The sequence below is a fragment of the Solea senegalensis genome, linkage group LG19, assembly GCF_019176455.1.
Source record: "Solea senegalensis isolate Sse05_10M linkage group LG19, IFAPA_SoseM_1, whole genome shotgun sequence".
Taxonomy (NCBI): domain Eukaryota; kingdom Metazoa; phylum Chordata; class Actinopteri; order Pleuronectiformes; family Soleidae; genus Solea; species Solea senegalensis.
Window position 1 is genome coordinate 17031009 of NC_058038.1, and position 17476 is coordinate 17048484.

Below are 17476 nucleotides of genomic sequence, written 5' to 3' on the forward strand. Positions count from 1 at the left end.
TATATTGCCTTTACTTGAACGCCGCTAAACTGTGTTTCGTTGTCCTAAGACATCTTTCACCGTCTCACACACAAGGGCTCACATCTGGACCCTAAACAATTGAACTTGACATTTTAGATGCAAAACAGCCAGTGACACATGATAACACAATTAATGTGGAGATGCAGCGGGAAACACAAGAGAGAAGACAGTGAGAAAAATAAAGACGTGAGAACGGAGAATGTGGATGGACCTGATTCTACTCCGGGGCGTGTCATCCTTCCCCACCTGGCAGGTGAGCTAAGCCAGGGTTTGTACTACAGCATTCAGGGTTACGCGGCACTCCTTCCACAGCATAACTTTTGCAGAATGAAGCCACTAAAGTGCATAAGTGCATGCTTGTGCTGCAAAAGTTATGCCCCAGTCAAGATTTTATTTTCAGGAGAGGAAACAGCATGAGTCATTCATTAGTCAGCTATCGTTGAGTAAAAACTCAGTGGGTGTTTGGCCACGGCCCTGTCTTACCGCCGTATGCAGAGGGGGGCGTGGCAACAGCTACGACATGTTTTTTGAATCCAAACCCAAGTCTACAAATCACATGTTTGTACAACCGCTGAAGAAGACCAATAGGGAGGCTCGCTCAACAATCCGATCTTTGTCCTGCTGCCATCGCTGATCACTACTGGAAAAACCAGAGTCATAAAGGATCACTTGGAACAGTTGTGACATTGTCTGAAATGCCATGGGGTTTTATGCACGAATATTAATCATGATTAATAAAAAAAAATGCTCTTTCCGGTTGTGCCAGTTCAGGGTGGTTCACTTTGTTCCAGTTGCACAGCTGAATCAGCAACACACACACACACACACACACTGAGTTATGCAGCCTGTTCAAGTAACTTTTCCAAATAGTTCACCAAACATGACCCCATCATAGTTAACATGCCAATTCCTCCGTCTTAAAGCGATGGCACTAACTCTCCCATCCGTAATGACTGGATGTTTAAATTGGCAGTCATCAGTATCGTCATTAATCTCTTTGACACATGTTCAGTAGCTGTGAAGAGGAGCATCAGCAAAATGTCAGGAATATAAATTTGACGTAAATAGACAAACAGGGCTTATGCAGCAGGAAAGGTTGCTATTTTTGCTTGAGTAATTTCCTAATTAAGGTGTTTATGTGGAGCCTCAGTGAGGGGGTATTTCAACATGACTGTGTGAAACTATAAGCCTGCAGAGCGGTGCCTGCATGCCAGAGGAGTGAGCCTGACCGCAGCCGAGCTGCTGCTGCTGCTTTTACACAATAGTAAAGCTTTCTGTCTGAGGATGCCTGTCTCGCTCTGCTCATTCCGTCCCTGTCTTACACAACGTTGCACCCTGCCCTGGGATTTCTTAACGTCGACAACAAAAACAGCCTGGGTGTACTCTCACGGGGGCCGGAGTGAGTTCAAAGACTTTAGATTGTGAGTTGAAATGCTGAGCAAACAAAAGCAGCCATTGTCGGTGTGTTCTGTGCTAAACTCTCACCTGACTCCAGTTGTCCATCACCCCGTGCCTCTGCTTCCAGTGTCACTGGGCTGGTTCTGACGATAAGCCGCTGCGTGGACATGTCAGTGGCAAAGTTAGACACACACATATGAGCTCACGTGGAGCGTGCCTACGTTCTCATTATCTCACTATTTTGAAAAGCAGTGACACTTTGTTCCACTTCGTTGAGATGAACAAACACACATTTACATATTCTGCAAACTCCTCAACCTCAAAGGGAGTGACACTTTGCCACAGGCACTGAAGAAAGAAGCTAAAACATTTCCACTGTATACTCTCTGGTGCTTATGATTGACTTGATTATCAGTTGTTGTTGTTACCAGGAAAGGATACCTACCCACTGAATGTCCATGTCGTGACGTTCCGCTGCCCTACAGCTCTTTCAAGGCAACCTCAGTGTAATTTCATTTCATCTTTATTAGCGTGGCAAGTTGTTCTGTCACAGCTGTATGAGCAACATCTCAGTAATTATTTTTGTGCTGCTGCTCACAGTCGTGAATTAAATTTATTTATGACCCACATCACAAAGGGTGTCCCTCCAGGTGCTATACTTGGTCCTTTTGTTTTTGTTTGTTGTTATTCTTGGGAGGTTGCTATACATATTGCCAGTGTTTGGTGATCCTAAAGGTTTTAAAGTTCTCAAATAGTGTCCTGCTGGTATATGATCCTACATTTTATTTCATATGTAAACTGTAAATTAAACTTCTATGACATGTTGTTTTACACACAGTTTGAATAACATGTATAATTGGGCTAAATGTCGCAAACAAGCAGACAGCGATACGCTCTGAGTGAAGGGGGGGGGTGTCAAAATTAAATTAAGAGATCAAAGATTAAGCCGAACATGCAGCTTAGAGAATTTCTCTCAAAGCATTTGCATGTGTCCTGTTGGCCGCGTGCCCGCTTTTTGACAGGAAAACAGACAGGAGCAGTTTTCAGGAGTTATAGTCACATTTACTCTTGTACCGTAAATGTGAGCCATAGCACTTGTGAGGCTGCAGTATTGTGTGAGTCAGTTGTGAAGCCCTCGCCACCGTTTACATTCAATAAAAAAAAAAAGAATTCCTCATATTATGTCGAGCCAACCCGTTTCCATGGTTACTGGCCATGGGTTTTCATTCTTGACTCACTTCCTCACTCTAAGCAGTCTTTTGTAGATCTCACTTTTTTTCCCCTCCCTCCCTCGCTGACATTACTACATTTGACTCCGGTTTCTCTTCACGTGATTTCTTGTCTTCTTTGGGAACATTTCTACTCCTCCTACTGTTTCCTGCTCAGAGCCACCCCTGCATTTAAGCTGCCCCCACAATGCCTTTCTCTCTCAATGAAATCCAGACATGCACACTGTGCTCACACTCGGGGTATAAAGAAAACAACTCCTGGCTTGTAGCTAGGCAACTCCAAATATGAGTCATCCCACTGCCGCACCCATCATCAACTGATCACACACCCCCACCTACCCCCCCCCCCACCCCCGCACTCTTTATTTCTCTTTAAAAAAAGTGTAGTTGTTCAGACCAATCAAACAGTGTGTGTGTGTGTGTGTGTGTGTGTGTGTGTGTGTGGTTAATCCCATTTCACTGCACTCCCCTAACCTCGAGGACAAGGTAGAAAAACCACCCTCATAAGTCACTCACTGTGAGAAAATTACCCGTCTGGCCTCAGTTGATAACATTATGACTACAATATGACGACAGATTACAGTTTGGCAGAGCTGCTCGGGGAGATTTACTTATTGTCATCTGCTGGAGCTGCCAGTAAACTAATGGTGATCGTGTTTCTTGCCTAATCATATATAGTCATTCGTAGATATTATCACTAAAACAGTAAAAAAAAATGTCATTAAAAGATTAGAGCATTAATTGCTTATTATTAGACCAGCACTTGATGAATTAATGTTTTAAGTTTAATGGCAGTCAGTTAGGAAGACCACTGGCAAGAGGTTTTCACTTCAGCAGAAGTATGAAAACTAACTAAACAGTGAAAAGAATGTCAAAGCTATTCAGGAGTGAGGTTGTAAATGAATCTTCCCACATTCACCTACTTACATCAGACAGATGATTCAGTTTGAAAACACAGAGAGAATACTTGAAGATTAAGGGCAAAGGTCAAAAATCGGCGTGCCATGAAATCTGTGAGAGAGGCAGTGCCGCGCATGAATGTGAGTCAGTGTATGTGTAAATATATAATCAAAACATAATGCAAAAATAAGTACAGTTCCCCTTCTTTTTTTGGCATCGCCTTTTAGGGGTCGCCACAGCAGATCAGCTGCCTCCGTCTTGTCTTCTCCCCTGTGTCCTTTTCTGTTACACCAACTGTCCTCATGTCCTCCTTCACAACATCCACAAACCCTGTCAGCACCTCCATCTTTAACATCATTTATAAATAATTACTGCAGTTAAGTACTGCAGTATCACCACTTAGTAATTATTATTTGAAATCATGTTACAACAATATATACAGTATGTGTGTATATATATTTATATATATATACAGATTGCTAGACACATCTCTGAGTTGTAACTTAATACAGTGCTGCCCCCTTGTGGATAGAAAACCTCTGTGCTCTATGTATTAGTACCAGTAGAGAGTTGAATGACATTTATGGTGCCGTTCCCCTTTGAAAGCTAATGTTTGTTGTGTTAAAATAACACTACTGCAGCTATTACTGTTATTATTACTGTCTGTATTCAATTGAACAATTGCTTATTTTAACAAAGAAAGCAGCAGTTTTTTGTGGAGCAGTAAACAATGAAGAAGTATGAAGGGAATGTCAACAAATTTCGTGAGTTTAAAGCCGTTTTAAACCCACTACAACAAAATAATAGAGTGGGAACATGGAGTTTTGCCTTGCTGCAGGCGCCGCCCCTTGGCTAATTAGTGCACAGGTGTGTTATCAGGAAGTGTTCAAAAACCACTGCTGCTCCTCGTTCAGTCCCAGTTTTTCGCTGCTTAGAGAGAAACTCACATTGAAAATGTATTTGAAAGAAACGGGCTATAATTACAGTGTCCTTCTCATTCACACCATAATAATATCAGCTTTAGCTTCAGTAGCTTGGTGTGAGTCCACTTACTCCCCTCACGCTCACTCTCGTCTGCCGCCTCACTATGTCAGAAACAGCGCTTTAATGACGAAAGTCCGCCGCCGGTCTTCTGACACACAGAGCACAGAGTCCGGACCAGAGCCTGACCTGCTTCAGACCGGGGCCAGGAACCACCGGGCTCCAGTGTCCGCAGACAGGCCTGCTCTCAGGCTCAGAGCCAAAATGGCGTCTGACGCAAGTACCAGGTACCGACACAAAGTGAGGCAAAGTGAGAGGCAGAGGGTGAAGTCTTCACCCGCCGACGACTGTAGCGAAGGGAACATTAACTACACAACTAAAGGAACGTTTTATATTGTTGGACAACTTCAAGCAAACATCCCTAAAGCGGACTTTCAGTCAGACTCTGCTGCCTCAGGTGAGCTCAGATGTTTCTCTGTTTCTTTATTAATGACCTCCACCAAGAGGGTTTGTTTCTGGCCACATTTGTCTTTTTGTCTGTGAGCAGCATAACTACAAAAATCAGCAAAGGACAGATATTTATCAAATTTTTCTAGGGATGTAGTTTATTGCCAAAGGCTTTTGTTTACAAGATGGTTGACTGCGCAAATGAGCAGCCTTGCAGATGATTGCTGCTCCCTGAGTTCTTCCTCTAGTTATTTATTCAATTATTTTCTCCATTTTGTCACTTTCAGTTGTTTTGTGTATTGGCATAAGAACATCCAGACTAGTTACTGACCTAGTTTGGCCCCTAAAGTGCTGCTTGTAGCTGAGGTGAGAAGGTGAGACATATGAAAGGGTTATATTTTGACACAGTGAACTCATTTACAGTTCACATCTACACCTTCTCTCTCTCACACACACACACAAACTATGTAAATATTTGACTGGAACACCACTGCTGAAAAGTGCATTTTATGTTCTTCCATGTGTGCACATCAAACATGGTAGAATATATGTGTGAATATGTTCATTGTGTAATCTAAAGTAGTTTATGGAATTACTTATTAAATAATTTGTTAAATTATTCCAAGGGAAGTAAATGAGGGGTCCCTGATGTATTTGTATTTCTTGTATACACGTCCTTGGCTGAGAAGAAATGACAACCTCTTGCAATAGATTAGAATAGACTTTATTGTCATTGCACGTTAAGCTTAATTTCCTAGTTAATTTCAGAATTCAATTCAAAATCCTCATGTATGCTATCAAGGCCATCCCACCTCCTCCCACTCCCTCAGATCCTCCTCCAACCACCTCACTGTGCTCTCCGCCCTCCTCGGCACCGTGGGGAGCAGAGCGGCTGAAATCTCTGCTCCTGGCAGGGAACACGGCACGTCCCCAACTACAATGGCTGCAACGCATCGGTCAATGCCCCCTCCAGCCAAAAGCAGAACCTCACTAACCCTACTACAAGTGAGGCAGGAACTCGGGCAAGTGAACCTGAGAAAGGAAGCTGGACCTGACCGAGTACCCGGGAAACTACTTGAGGTGCGTGCTGACCTACCTGCCTAAAATCTCTCATCATTCTCATTTCCCAAAACGGCAGAAAACAATAGCCTAAAATAACTGCGCTTAGATAAAGAACTTCCTCTCTAACAGACAAGTGTGTTTATGAAACTTGGCTCTCACCTCTCCTCCTCCCTAACACTCCCACACATAACCGCTCCCCCCACCCACCGCTTTAACACATCATAAAGTGAGTCCATGACAGCACAGTGGTTGGGCTTTTATCAGAGAGAGGAGGTGCAGAAACAGTCAGCTTGATGTTTGGCCACAGAAATGCTGCTGCTGCTGAACATCACTAAAACCGTAAAGCATCATTGACTGCAAAAGGGAATGGGGGGGGCTCATACCACGTCAACGGTGTTGGAATCTCATAGGATCTGCCTTGGTCCACAAACCACTTGACCGTGACAAAGAAGACCCTGCAGTGACTGCATTTTCTGAGGATCCTGGAGAGAAACTATAACTTGAGCACAGACTCAAACTCTTGCTGACCTTCTATTGCTCCAGGATAGAGACCACAGTCGCACGCTGCATCTTGGCATGGTGTGCTGGGTGCTCGGCCAAGCACAAGAACGCACAATATAAGGAAACACAGCACAGAAGATCATCAGCTGCCCTCTGTCTTCCTGCTCGCTGGAACGCCACAAACATCCTTACAGGCCCCTCCCACCCAGCCCATTACCTGTTTGACCCACTACCGTCAGGAAAGCACTACAGATCAATGAATGTGCTGAACGGCCTTCTTGTTCTGTTTTTTTTTTTGTAATCCCATTAGACTCTGTACAATGATGATAATAACGCTTTCAGTTGATTTTAATTGACTGATTTTATTGCAATAATTATCAATATCAACTGGTTTTAATATGTTTTTATATTTCCCAGCCCTATGCAAATATAAACTGTTTTATGTTGTTGTTTTGATGCCGATGACGGTGTTTTACAGCTGACATTATGTGCTGTTGTTAACTGTATGTGTCTTTGCGTTGTTACCAAAGAGTTAAAGTATAAATTTGAGCACAGATTTTGTCATTCAAGAACTCTGTTCTCTGACTAATCACATTTTACAAAAACATGTGAAGATGAAAATATTTTCTTCCTGACTCTGACCTCAAAATTGCAGTAAATGGTTTCCCTTTAAAAAGAGACCAGACATGTTGAACACTTTATGTATTGACTGTTTTTGAGCACGCTCTTTGATGGTTTCTTTGTGTTTACCAGTCCAGGCTGAGGAGGGGCAGACAACGATGAGTAGTCAGTGGCTCAGCTCTTCAGAGGAGAGCTGGCAGAAGCTTCAGCCTGTGGTAGAGTGTGGAGACGACGCCATGTACCTCATTGTTAGGAGGAGACGAGCTGGAAACCTACAGCTGCATCAACGTGAGACTGCAGCTTCTCCAGCTGATACTGACATTGCTGTCCCCCCGGTGTAAAATGTACTTTGTACGATTTGTGTCTCAGTGAATGGGTCGTCTGTGCCTCTGTCCCAACTGCCACCTCAGTGTGGTTATTCTGTCCAGGCCACATGGAGAGACCTCAGTCTGATGGTACAATATGACGCCTGCCATGTCACACAAGAGGTAAAAGTATACAAACATGCATTCATCACTGCTGATTTAAACCAAACAGGAGTCCCTCGCGCTTGAAAACACATTTGGAGTATCTAAATTTGAACACCATGGTCGTTTCCCAGCTCTCTTCTTTACCCCGATGTCACACCAGAGGCGCATGTGCTTCATCCCAAGTGACCGACCTAACAAGCACAACCACTGGGTTTTCCAATGGTTGGGCCAAGTTCCTTTCAGCAAACGCATTCTTATTTTTACCACATGAATCACGCATTATAAGTGAAGTGACTCAGTCTGCTCCCCCCTGTTCAGAGAGAGAATTTTGGAAACGACTCACGTTGACTCATGTTTTCACTTGTGTTTCGTGGTAAAAACTTGTTTCTTTAATCATAGACTCGTCTTCCCTAATGGAAGTAGAATGTTTTCAGCCCATGGCGGTAAAAGCATTTTTTTGTGTTAAGGACGACGGCTACGTGTTGCCTCTGCTGTGGAGGGGGACTCCCGTCAAAATGTCTTGTCCAGTCACTGAGACGCATCCTCCCGCCACGGGCCCGTTCTCTGTGTGCTGCCTACCGTACATTATGACTGTCAAACTCCAGGGACTGTCTCCTCCTGAGGTGTTGAAGATAAATGGTAAATACTCACTTTACTCTAATGGCTTTCTGACTTCTCTTTACTGACTCTACAATAAACATAACACTCTCCTTCCATGTCAGTGAGAGGAGAGTGGAAGCCTTTGGTGTTGTTTGTAGAGCAGTGTGGCTACACTCTGGAGAGACGAGGTTCAGATGCCGTGATCTCTGCTCCGTACCTCACATGTGGCATGACTGTAAAGGTGAGGTGAATTACAGAAGAGATACTGTGAAGACCAGAACATTCATCCATTTTCTAACCGCTTTATCCTCTAACCACACTTTATCCTTGTTAATTTCCCCGAGGGAACCTCCCAAAAGGATTAATAAAGTCGTCTGTCTGTCTGTCTGTCTGTCACAATCTCAGCTGACATTGGGAGATAGGTGGCGTCACACCCTGGGCAGATCAAACAACCATTCACGCTCACATATTGACCTATGGTCGATTTAGAGTGGAGACGGAACATGTTGCGTCGGAATATTACAACTATTTCCGTTTTGAAATAGATTCAATAGATCAAATTCAATTGAATCTAACTATCATTTAGATATATAGATAGTTTTCTATTTCAAACGCGTGCAACATTTACTATGACAACACGTCTACAATTAACGTCTCGTCACATGTTTGAAAAGCAGTAGGCAGAAGTATAAACTTGTTATGTACTGTACCTTATACACTACTTTATCACCAAATATTTACATAGCTACAGTATTTTATACAATGTTCTCACTACACAAGAATACGTCTGGCTCTAAACGCGACCATTTCCATTGCCGTCCTGGATTAATCTGCTGTTAACACTTATATTAAGTTCAAATTAATCAACTGAATTGCACACGGATATAGGAAATCTAAAGTACCGTCTGTTCATGATTAAGAAATACTGACAAATAGACTAAGATCCTCGTGACCTTTTTTTAAAGCTTTACATAACCTGGCACCTCCATATGTACACACCTTCATCATCCACGCTTCTCACGACTCCTCCAGCCTGTCTTTGTGCGACCTTCAGTCGTATAAATCAACTTTATACATCTGTTTATACAGTTCTGTTTTCTCTTAGTTGATGGTTGTTGTTTTTTTTGTTTGTTTTTAAATTGCTTTGTTTTATTATTTTTGTCTCTGGAGGATGTCCTTGGATGTCTTGAAAGGCACCCATACATGAAATGCATTGTCTTTATTATTAGGTAAAGACACCGCTTATTGCTGTTACCTGGTACAGTACAGTGTATTGAATGTGAAGCTGCCGTTCCTTGGTGCAGGTTGGTGTTTTGGTGATGGTGGTAGAGTGTGTAACATCTACTCTACTAACCCTAACCCTTTAGAGAGCTGGTGATCCTTGATTTTAACACATATTTTGTTATTTTTCTTTTCTTTTTCAGGATGAAAAATACACCCTTTATCTTCAAGTAGGAGAGAAAACACTCACTCTGTCCTGTCCTGTCTCTCGTCCAGAAGCTAATCTTCTCAGCAGGGAGCCAAAGGACTCCATTCCAAACCGACAAACCGCAGAGTCTTTTCCATGGGCTGCACCTTTTTACCTTGCCCCACTTTACTATCCCCACCCTACAGATCAGAAACCTAGTGTTCATGGTGTAGACGATCCTCTCACTACCTCCCCTTCCATGCCTGACCTGACGCTTGCTACACAGCCTCTTGGCGATCCACAGCCAGAATATCCACAATACCACTACCACCCGATCCCTATCGGGGAGTTGTATAAGCAATACAGCTTACACACTACCCCATCATCTCCAAGCAGAGAGGAAGATTCAAGTCTTGTGCATCCAGATCAAGAAAAAGGAATTCATGTCTCGGGTCTCTCTAAGAAGCACAGTGCTACAGACTCTTCCTTCTCTGCTACAGGCTCAGCTCAGGCTGAAGCGCCTTCTGTCCAGCCCCCCCGACATGCCTTCAATCCCTATTACCACTACTACCATCACCCAAAAATTCCTCTTTTTGACCCACGTCGAGATCCTGATCCAGATCCAGGTCCAGAGGTTCCTGAAAAACTGTATTCAATGAATCCTCGTACCTTTGAGTTTCCAGTGTTGCCTCCCAAAATCCAACCATCAGACACAAACTCAGACCAGGTCTCTGAGTCTGAGGCTGCCCCCCATAATTACATCAGTGAACTTCGTCCTGAAGTTGATTCTCCACCTTACGCACCTCATCCACCACATATTCCATATCACGACTTTTATTACTTTCCACATGGTGAAGCTAAAACATTGGCTTCCGCACATCACGACATGGCCGCAGAAATGAATGTGTCCCTTTCTCACTCGTCGGCCCTTCCAATCGACAATAAATACGACGTATATCCTGATACAGATCGGCCAAACTCGGATGAAACGATGATTAACAGTGTAAAATACACATCAGACCAGGTTGAAAATCCACCACTGCCTGAAGATGATGGCACAAAATCAGAGCTGGGCGACAAAGCCAGTCACTCTGCGGCTACACCCAGTTACTCCCCTACACCAGACCCTGTTGTGGTTCCCCCTGCACAATCACCTTCCTCTTATCTATTCTACGACCACCCTTACAGTCATTACTATCAGATATATTATGCACCGGGATATTTACCCAGCGCTGACAACCCAGAGTCTCCAAGTTCCTCGTCCTCCTCAGTGCAGCATCCGTCTTCTCACAAACCTCAAACCACTAATTCACCCTCAGAATCAACATCTGATGTTGGAAATGGCCAACTACCTCTTTACTTCTATAACTACCACCCCCTCTATGAGCAGGAAGTGTCCAAAGACGACCAAGGACGTCGTCCTACAGGCAGCATAGACTCTGAAAAGGCGTCCTCGAAATCAGCATCCTTGCCTCCGTCTGACCCTGATGTAGCAGGACATCCCAGCATCCCTCAGCGAGCGCACAGTCCCCTCTACAGCCTCTATTCCCATTATGTAACTCAGCAACATCCATATGATCCTTTTGGGCATCCTGGTGCAGAGGAAGCAGGAGAGTGGCTGGATAATGACACGAGAGGTAAAGTCCCGTTACTTTGTGGCTCTAGATAAGCTGGTGTCTTTACCTCAAATCACCACAAGGGGGCATAAAAATTGCTCCGTGCCACACAGACCTTAACCACACACCATCAACTGTAGCTGTAACACTGTAGGCGCATGTGAGCCGAAGTTGAACTAATAACTGTTGTCTTTGTTGACTCTGTTGACTCAGGTGACATCGCACCACCTGCTTTACCCTGTGGCCTCGGCCCTGTGTTGGATTTCTACACTGTGAAGGGTGAGTGTCAAACACAAACAGATGAAAAATAACAAGCGTGCCAACACTTGTCTGAAGTTTGAAATGTCACTATACCACTTTTATTAGGTGTAATGTTCTGCTGATGCAGCCAGTCTGCTTTTAGGTTTGACGTGTTGTGTGTTTGTGAGTCTTCATCAAATCATTGTCTCGTACAGAATGGAGATATTTCCACTAACGTTACGCACAGAAACGGCTAAAAGGCAGCAGCTGGAAGTTTACCTCAAAAGTACTGGAGGTTCTGCTCATCAAATCAGCTTTTTGAAAAGACATTTTTCAGTTTAATTGGAAGCTTGTTCATTTGAAGGCTCACAATAATGTGTACTGTTTAAAAGCTTCTCTACATGTTGAGTCCCATTCAATTTAGATACATGACACTCAAGTATAACTTTTAGTTACTGCCCCAAGAAATGTCATATCATTATAGGATGAAAAGAAAGTCTCTCAGTTCAAATCAGAAAACAATCGCAATATAAATCAACTCGAGCACCCGAGTATTGAGATGCAATCAAATTGTTAAATTGTGCCAGCTTTAATCCTCTTCAAACCTGGGATGTAACAAGTTTTTTTTAAAGTTTCTGATGAAGTGCTGCTCAGTGGATATTCTCTGTAAACTCGTGCTGCATTGGTCGTGTGTGCGTGATCAACAACCACAGCACATTCAAAGTCCTTTTTAAATCACCTTTCTTCCTCATTCTGATACTCGGTTCAAACTTCAACCGGTCAACTTAACCATGTCCTCGTGCTTAAAAGCATCGCGCCGCTGCCGTGTGATTGGATATAATGTGAATAGGTGAACCCAATATGGTGTCCAGTACATGAACTTTGTGGTGTTTTAGTAGTGATTTGCGGTCATGCATGTCAGGAATAACTTACGTTTTTGTGTGTGTGTGTGTGTGTGTGAACAGACTGTACAATGGGACAATATTTTGTCTTTGTGGCCCCTGAGTCTGTGTTGGAGCCCACGCTGGCCCTTCACTCCTCTGAGGACAGTACAGCGTCCTGCACACTGCAGAAGCTGACGGCGGAGTCCGACCTCTACATCACGCCGCTGGAATGTTGTGGAGTAAACAAATATGTAAGGCACACAATTTACATACAACCACTTTGGCTGTGTTCACACCTGCCATGAGAATGCATCTCTGAATATAACTTGAGGGATGTTGTTGGATCTCACTTCCCTGCTCTCCATGTAAACGGCGAGCAGAGAGAAGAAATTAAAGGTGTGTCAGTGCACTGTGCACAGCTCTAAAATGACACAACATAAAACCATTCTTCTCATACAATGTCTTTGTTAGGTGTTTGGTCAGACAGTGGTTTATCTGCTGGAAGTCCAAGGTGTCCTTTCTCCTCAACAAGACAACAGTTCAGGGTACGAGATCTCTCCCGTCAGGTGTGTTATTTTTGCTCCTTCACTTGTTTCAGGGTCAGTGAAAGTGAAAATATAGTAATTGTCTTTCTTAAGCCGGTCAGGGATCTACCTTTGAATACCAGAAAGGATTTTTAAACACTCACACACTTCAGATCTCGCTGTTTTCTCCCTTTTGCCTGGAATTCATTCTTATTCAAGGGCTACAAAAACTGTGTAACCCTAACCCTAACTTCCAGTGCAGGGCCTCTATTACCTGCTGTGGACCTCTGAGTAATTACGACAACACTGGTTCTGATTGAATCTAGTTTTTGACCCCTGCCCGCACATCTAATACATAGTAGGAGACACAAATGAAGCCACCTTAAGTTTTTTCTACTGTACTTAATTCAGTATGTAATGTGTTTACCTGTCTTTTATTGTAGTACAGGAAACTTGGGATTCAGGCATGTCGTCAGGAAACTTTCAGGGCGAGCGAGATTGTTGCTGGTGGATCATGCATTTCCAATCAAATATAATCCTACTGAATATGTTTTTGTAATTTAGTAGTAGAATCTACTGCTGAAACTTTTCATGGGCTACTCTTCTTATATTTCTGTTTCATATTTAGTTTTTTACATTTTGTTGTCTTATTTAAGTGTTTTGTTAACTCTTTCATTATTTTTGTTATTTTATTGTGTGCCTTTTAAACTGGGAGTCCCTTCAAAATTTCGCTATGTCCTCATAATGAGAATAAAAATTCTTGATTCTTGCTTCGTCTTGGTGTTGACGGCCATAGCGCTGCTCTGTGAAGCTGTTTCACCTGCTCAGCTGTGCCCAAAAACAATGCATCACTCTGGGAATGTCAGCCCAGAAAAGGAAAACAAACAAAACTGCTATACTGGGAAATCTAGAGTCAGGTGGAGCTCCTAAATGGACCATTGGACCTTAAATCATTAGTTTTTTTTCCTGCATGTGCACATTATTTATTTTGCATGTGCACGAGATACACACACATACACACACATCTGCCTCCTGTGCAAGTGGAAAGCTACAACTCTTTTAGATACAACATAAATATTATACATCAGTATATCTACACCCACTGTGTTTTAATGAAATGTAAAGGCCTGCTAATGATCTAAGCTGATTTTCTGCATTGGTTCACAGGTTGATGGTTGAATGCAGTTCCTCCTCAGGTTCTCCAGGTGAAGTAAAGATCCATGTAATGGATCGACCTCCTCTTCCTCCCGTTCAGCCCACACCAGCCATGGTCACTGTGCAGCTGAGACTTGCGACAGGTGAGCAGTTTCCTTTTTGTTTGTTGTTGTTTTCTTATCTGGAGGTGGCCTGGGACACATGTGGCCACGACCGTGTGAGCTTCAACACGTTTTGGGTCACACTGACACACCACCTACTCGGCTGACACTTAATGACACTTAATGTTATGCATACATTGATTTATTTGTGTTGGCCTGCCACCATACAGTATATTAACGTAGGTGGTTTTCTTTTTGCTGTTGCAGACATTCAGTCAGCATCCCCTCACACAGACAGCAGATGCATCTGTTATAGACGGTCTGGCTATGAACAACAATGCATTTGGTCTTGGAGAAACCATGTATATGTTTATTTGCATTTAGAGTGAGGCGATAAGACGCATGTGGAGATGAATACTAATTCCATGCCAGATCTGTTGTGCCTTGTCCTGTCCACTTGTGACTAAATAATTGGCAACAGCAAGTGTTTAGTTAGTGGTTTTCAAACTTTTTCTGTTTGGCCCCCCCTTTTGGAGGAAGAAATTTCCCGGGGGCCCCCACGACTCTCACGATATTGTAACAATGTGCCAATTTATTGAATCAATATTAAAACAAACGTTTCACTTTTCTTTCAATAATCTGTTGTGCAAACAACATTTTTGCTTTAGCAATAGAAATAACCTCAATATTGCTTTGTGAGAAAGCAATATTCAAATAAAAATATGAAATGTGCAATTACAACTATAATAGTGTTGTTTTTTTTAAAACAATAAATACATTTGGATAACAAAGAATACTTTACCAATATCAATAATTTGCTGTGCAAATAACATTTTTTTGTTTTATCAAAACAAATGCTGTCCCCTGCCATTGTTTTGAGACTCAACACACAGAGAGGTATTTGGTGGCATTTTCTGGTCTTGGGTTTTGGTCGTCGTGAATCGTTATTCCATTCGGCTGACGTTGGCTTGTTGTTAGTTTCTGAAACATTGCACAGTTTTCTTTTTGTCAGAAACTTCTCTATTCTCCAAACCTTGTCATCAGTGTAGATTTTGTTGTGGTACGTCACTTAAATGAGTCCGGGTTACAGCAAGACCAAAAGTTCCGTCTGCTAAACTTTAGGTTAGTTAGGACTTTAAAAAAAAACAGAACTCGCGCCCCCTCCCCGGAAAGTCTCCACGCCCCCCAGTTTGAAAAAGGCTGAGTTCCATGTGTGTTTGCAGAGGTGATTAAAATTCCGAGGTTTCTTGAATGCATCTTGAAGTTGCTCCTCTGAGCTCAACGATGAAATTTGCCAACGTCACTATATCCATCTCACTAGCTTAACACCCTGACAACCCTACATTACTTTCTCATTGGTTGGTTGTTTGTTTTCTTGGGCTGGAGAATTTCCCTCTGACAAGATGTCTGCTGTAGAAGTGTAATTTGAAGTCTTCATGTGGTTTTCCTCCCTCATAAAGACTGTGGTGACTTTGGATTGAAGAAGACAGACTGCTGCTGGATCTGAAAGAGTTGCTGTGAGACTCACTTGACAGTTGAGTACCATGTTGTATTTGGGCATACATGGCATTTCTAATAAACTGTTACGTGGAGGAGAGAGAATCAGTGTCTGTCTGTCGTCTTCGGCCTGTATGAGGCGGGTCCTGTACAAATAATCGAATAGCAAAGTGTCTGCCCCTAGTACAAATGGGTGCAAAGACATTTCTCCTCTCACCTGAAAGGTTTTTTAGTTGCAAGTGACTGATGGGGAGTCATTTATGTGTTCATTAACACCACACAAGACGTGTTGAAGCCAACTGGCCTTCATGTGAGGTGCCGTTGTCACACGTGTTGTGGTGAGAAGGTGTGAAGCTGCCTGATGAGCACTGTTTCAGATCAGAGTCTTTCACACCTTATTCAGTCCATCTGCGTTAAGTCCAGATGAGTGTCCCTCATCCTTCAGAGAAAGGTTGACGGTTGGGTCCCGATCTGATTAGCTTCCTCTCCTGTGACGTGTCAATCCTCTACCATCAATCTCTTCCTCACAGATGAGTCCTTCACACATTACCACCCGGAGGCTCAGCTGCCGCTCAGTCTCATACAAGGCAGACTACTTTACTTGGAGGTGAGCCTGCTGGATCCTCCAGAGGCCGACCTGGTGCTGCTGGTTCATTCCTGCCTGGCTTATGTTCAAGCTCCATATACCGGCTGGATGCCCATTTACGATGGGTATGTGAAATAAATGCAATTAAAACATTAAGTCTTGTTTAATTGTGTTGTGGCGTATATTTGCAGACTGTGTCCTAACCATGACCACGTTCACACAAACAGTCTGATGTCACTCATTAATTAATGTGTCTTATGTGAACTGTCAAATTGGATTAAATCAAAACTGATTCAGAAGTGAACAATGTGGCTGTTAACGTAGCCTATGGTGCCATTTGCTCTTGGCATGGGGTGATGAGGATAGTTAATTAATAGCTGTCACTCACACAACGCTAAAGCAAGGGGACAAAGTCAACATTTAAGAGCTTTTACGATTAACCTTGTCCTGTACTTGTGAACTAAAGGTGTCAGCCACACTGCAAGCTGTACATTACTTTTTTGTTTTCCCCCAATGTAATTGTCGTTAAACGACTGTTTTGTTTAGCTGCACAGGCTGGTATGATTCACAGCCGCTTCCTTCCCCTGACCCACACCATATCTGGAGGATTTTGATCTCCAGCTTCCTGTTCCTGCCCCCAGAAAGTACCTCTTATGTGTATGAAGGAGGACACACCCCACCAGACGACCCACAGGTACCGCCCACTTTACAAACTATCAGAAGTTAACGCTCACTTTTACTTTGAAGTGATAATGCTGCTGCTAATACGACTGCAAAACACCGCATACAGTTGACACTAATGGGTGGTTATGTGTAGGCTGAGAATGTGATGTGTTCATAAGCTAATGACCGTTTCAATGTTTTTGTTTGGGCTCCTTCAGATCTACTTTTGGTGCTCGACTGAAGTGTGCTCGGCTGCAGACGGTGACTGCATCAACAGTAAGTCTCAACAGAACAGAAACACACACACGACATGGGTCACGTGTATTCGTTTGCTACAAAATGTTTATTACTAAAGTGCAAGTGACTCTTTAAAGACACACAATTTACTTAGTAGTTAAATTTGACAACTGGTGAGTCAAATATCTGGCCTCTCAGACCTGCACCTCACTTCATTGACTTACAGCATTTGTTTCCTTGTAGGACCCGACAGTGACGTGTGAGCAATGGAATAAAAACACATTTACGAATTGCACTCCCGTTTTTGTCCTTTTAATGGCAACATGTAAACCAGG

The 17476-nt window shown here is 43.1% G+C and overlaps 1 protein-coding gene across 1 annotated transcript; it reads left to right on the forward strand.

Annotated features, from left to right (window-relative positions):
- The first annotated feature begins 4479 nt into the window (after positions 1-4479).
- Positions 4480-17436, forward strand: LOC122785387. Its single transcript, XM_044051144.1, has 14 exons — positions 4480-4986; positions 7293-7448; positions 7530-7648; positions 8098-8269; positions 8353-8471; positions 9655-11275; positions 11468-11533; positions 12460-12629; positions 12850-12944; positions 14070-14200; positions 16186-16366; positions 16788-16935; positions 17123-17180; positions 17385-17436. Exons 1-14 carry the CDS (start codon positions 4503-4505, stop codon positions 17402-17404), a joined length of 3540 nt encoding a protein of 1179 aa, XP_043907079.1. The 5' UTR covers positions 4480-4502; the 3' UTR covers positions 17405-17436.
- The last annotated feature ends 40 nt before the right edge of the window (positions 17437-17476 follow it).

What these genes read in the sequence shown, in the direction of transcription:
- LOC122785387 (XM_044051144.1), top strand. Translation starts at nt 4,503, where the DNA reads ATGTATTTGAAAGAAACGGGCTATAATTACAGTGTCCTTCTCATTCAC. An exon ending in GTTGTGGAGTAAACAAATAT is followed by an intron (nt 12,630 to 12,849) that starts GTAAGGCACACA and finishes TGTCTTTGTTAG; the next exon opens with GTGTTTGGTCAGACAGTGGT. An exon ending in GCAGCTGAGACTTGCGACAG is followed by an intron (nt 14,201 to 16,185) that starts GTGAGCAGTTTC and finishes TCTTCCTCACAG; the next exon opens with ATGAGTCCTTCACACATTAC.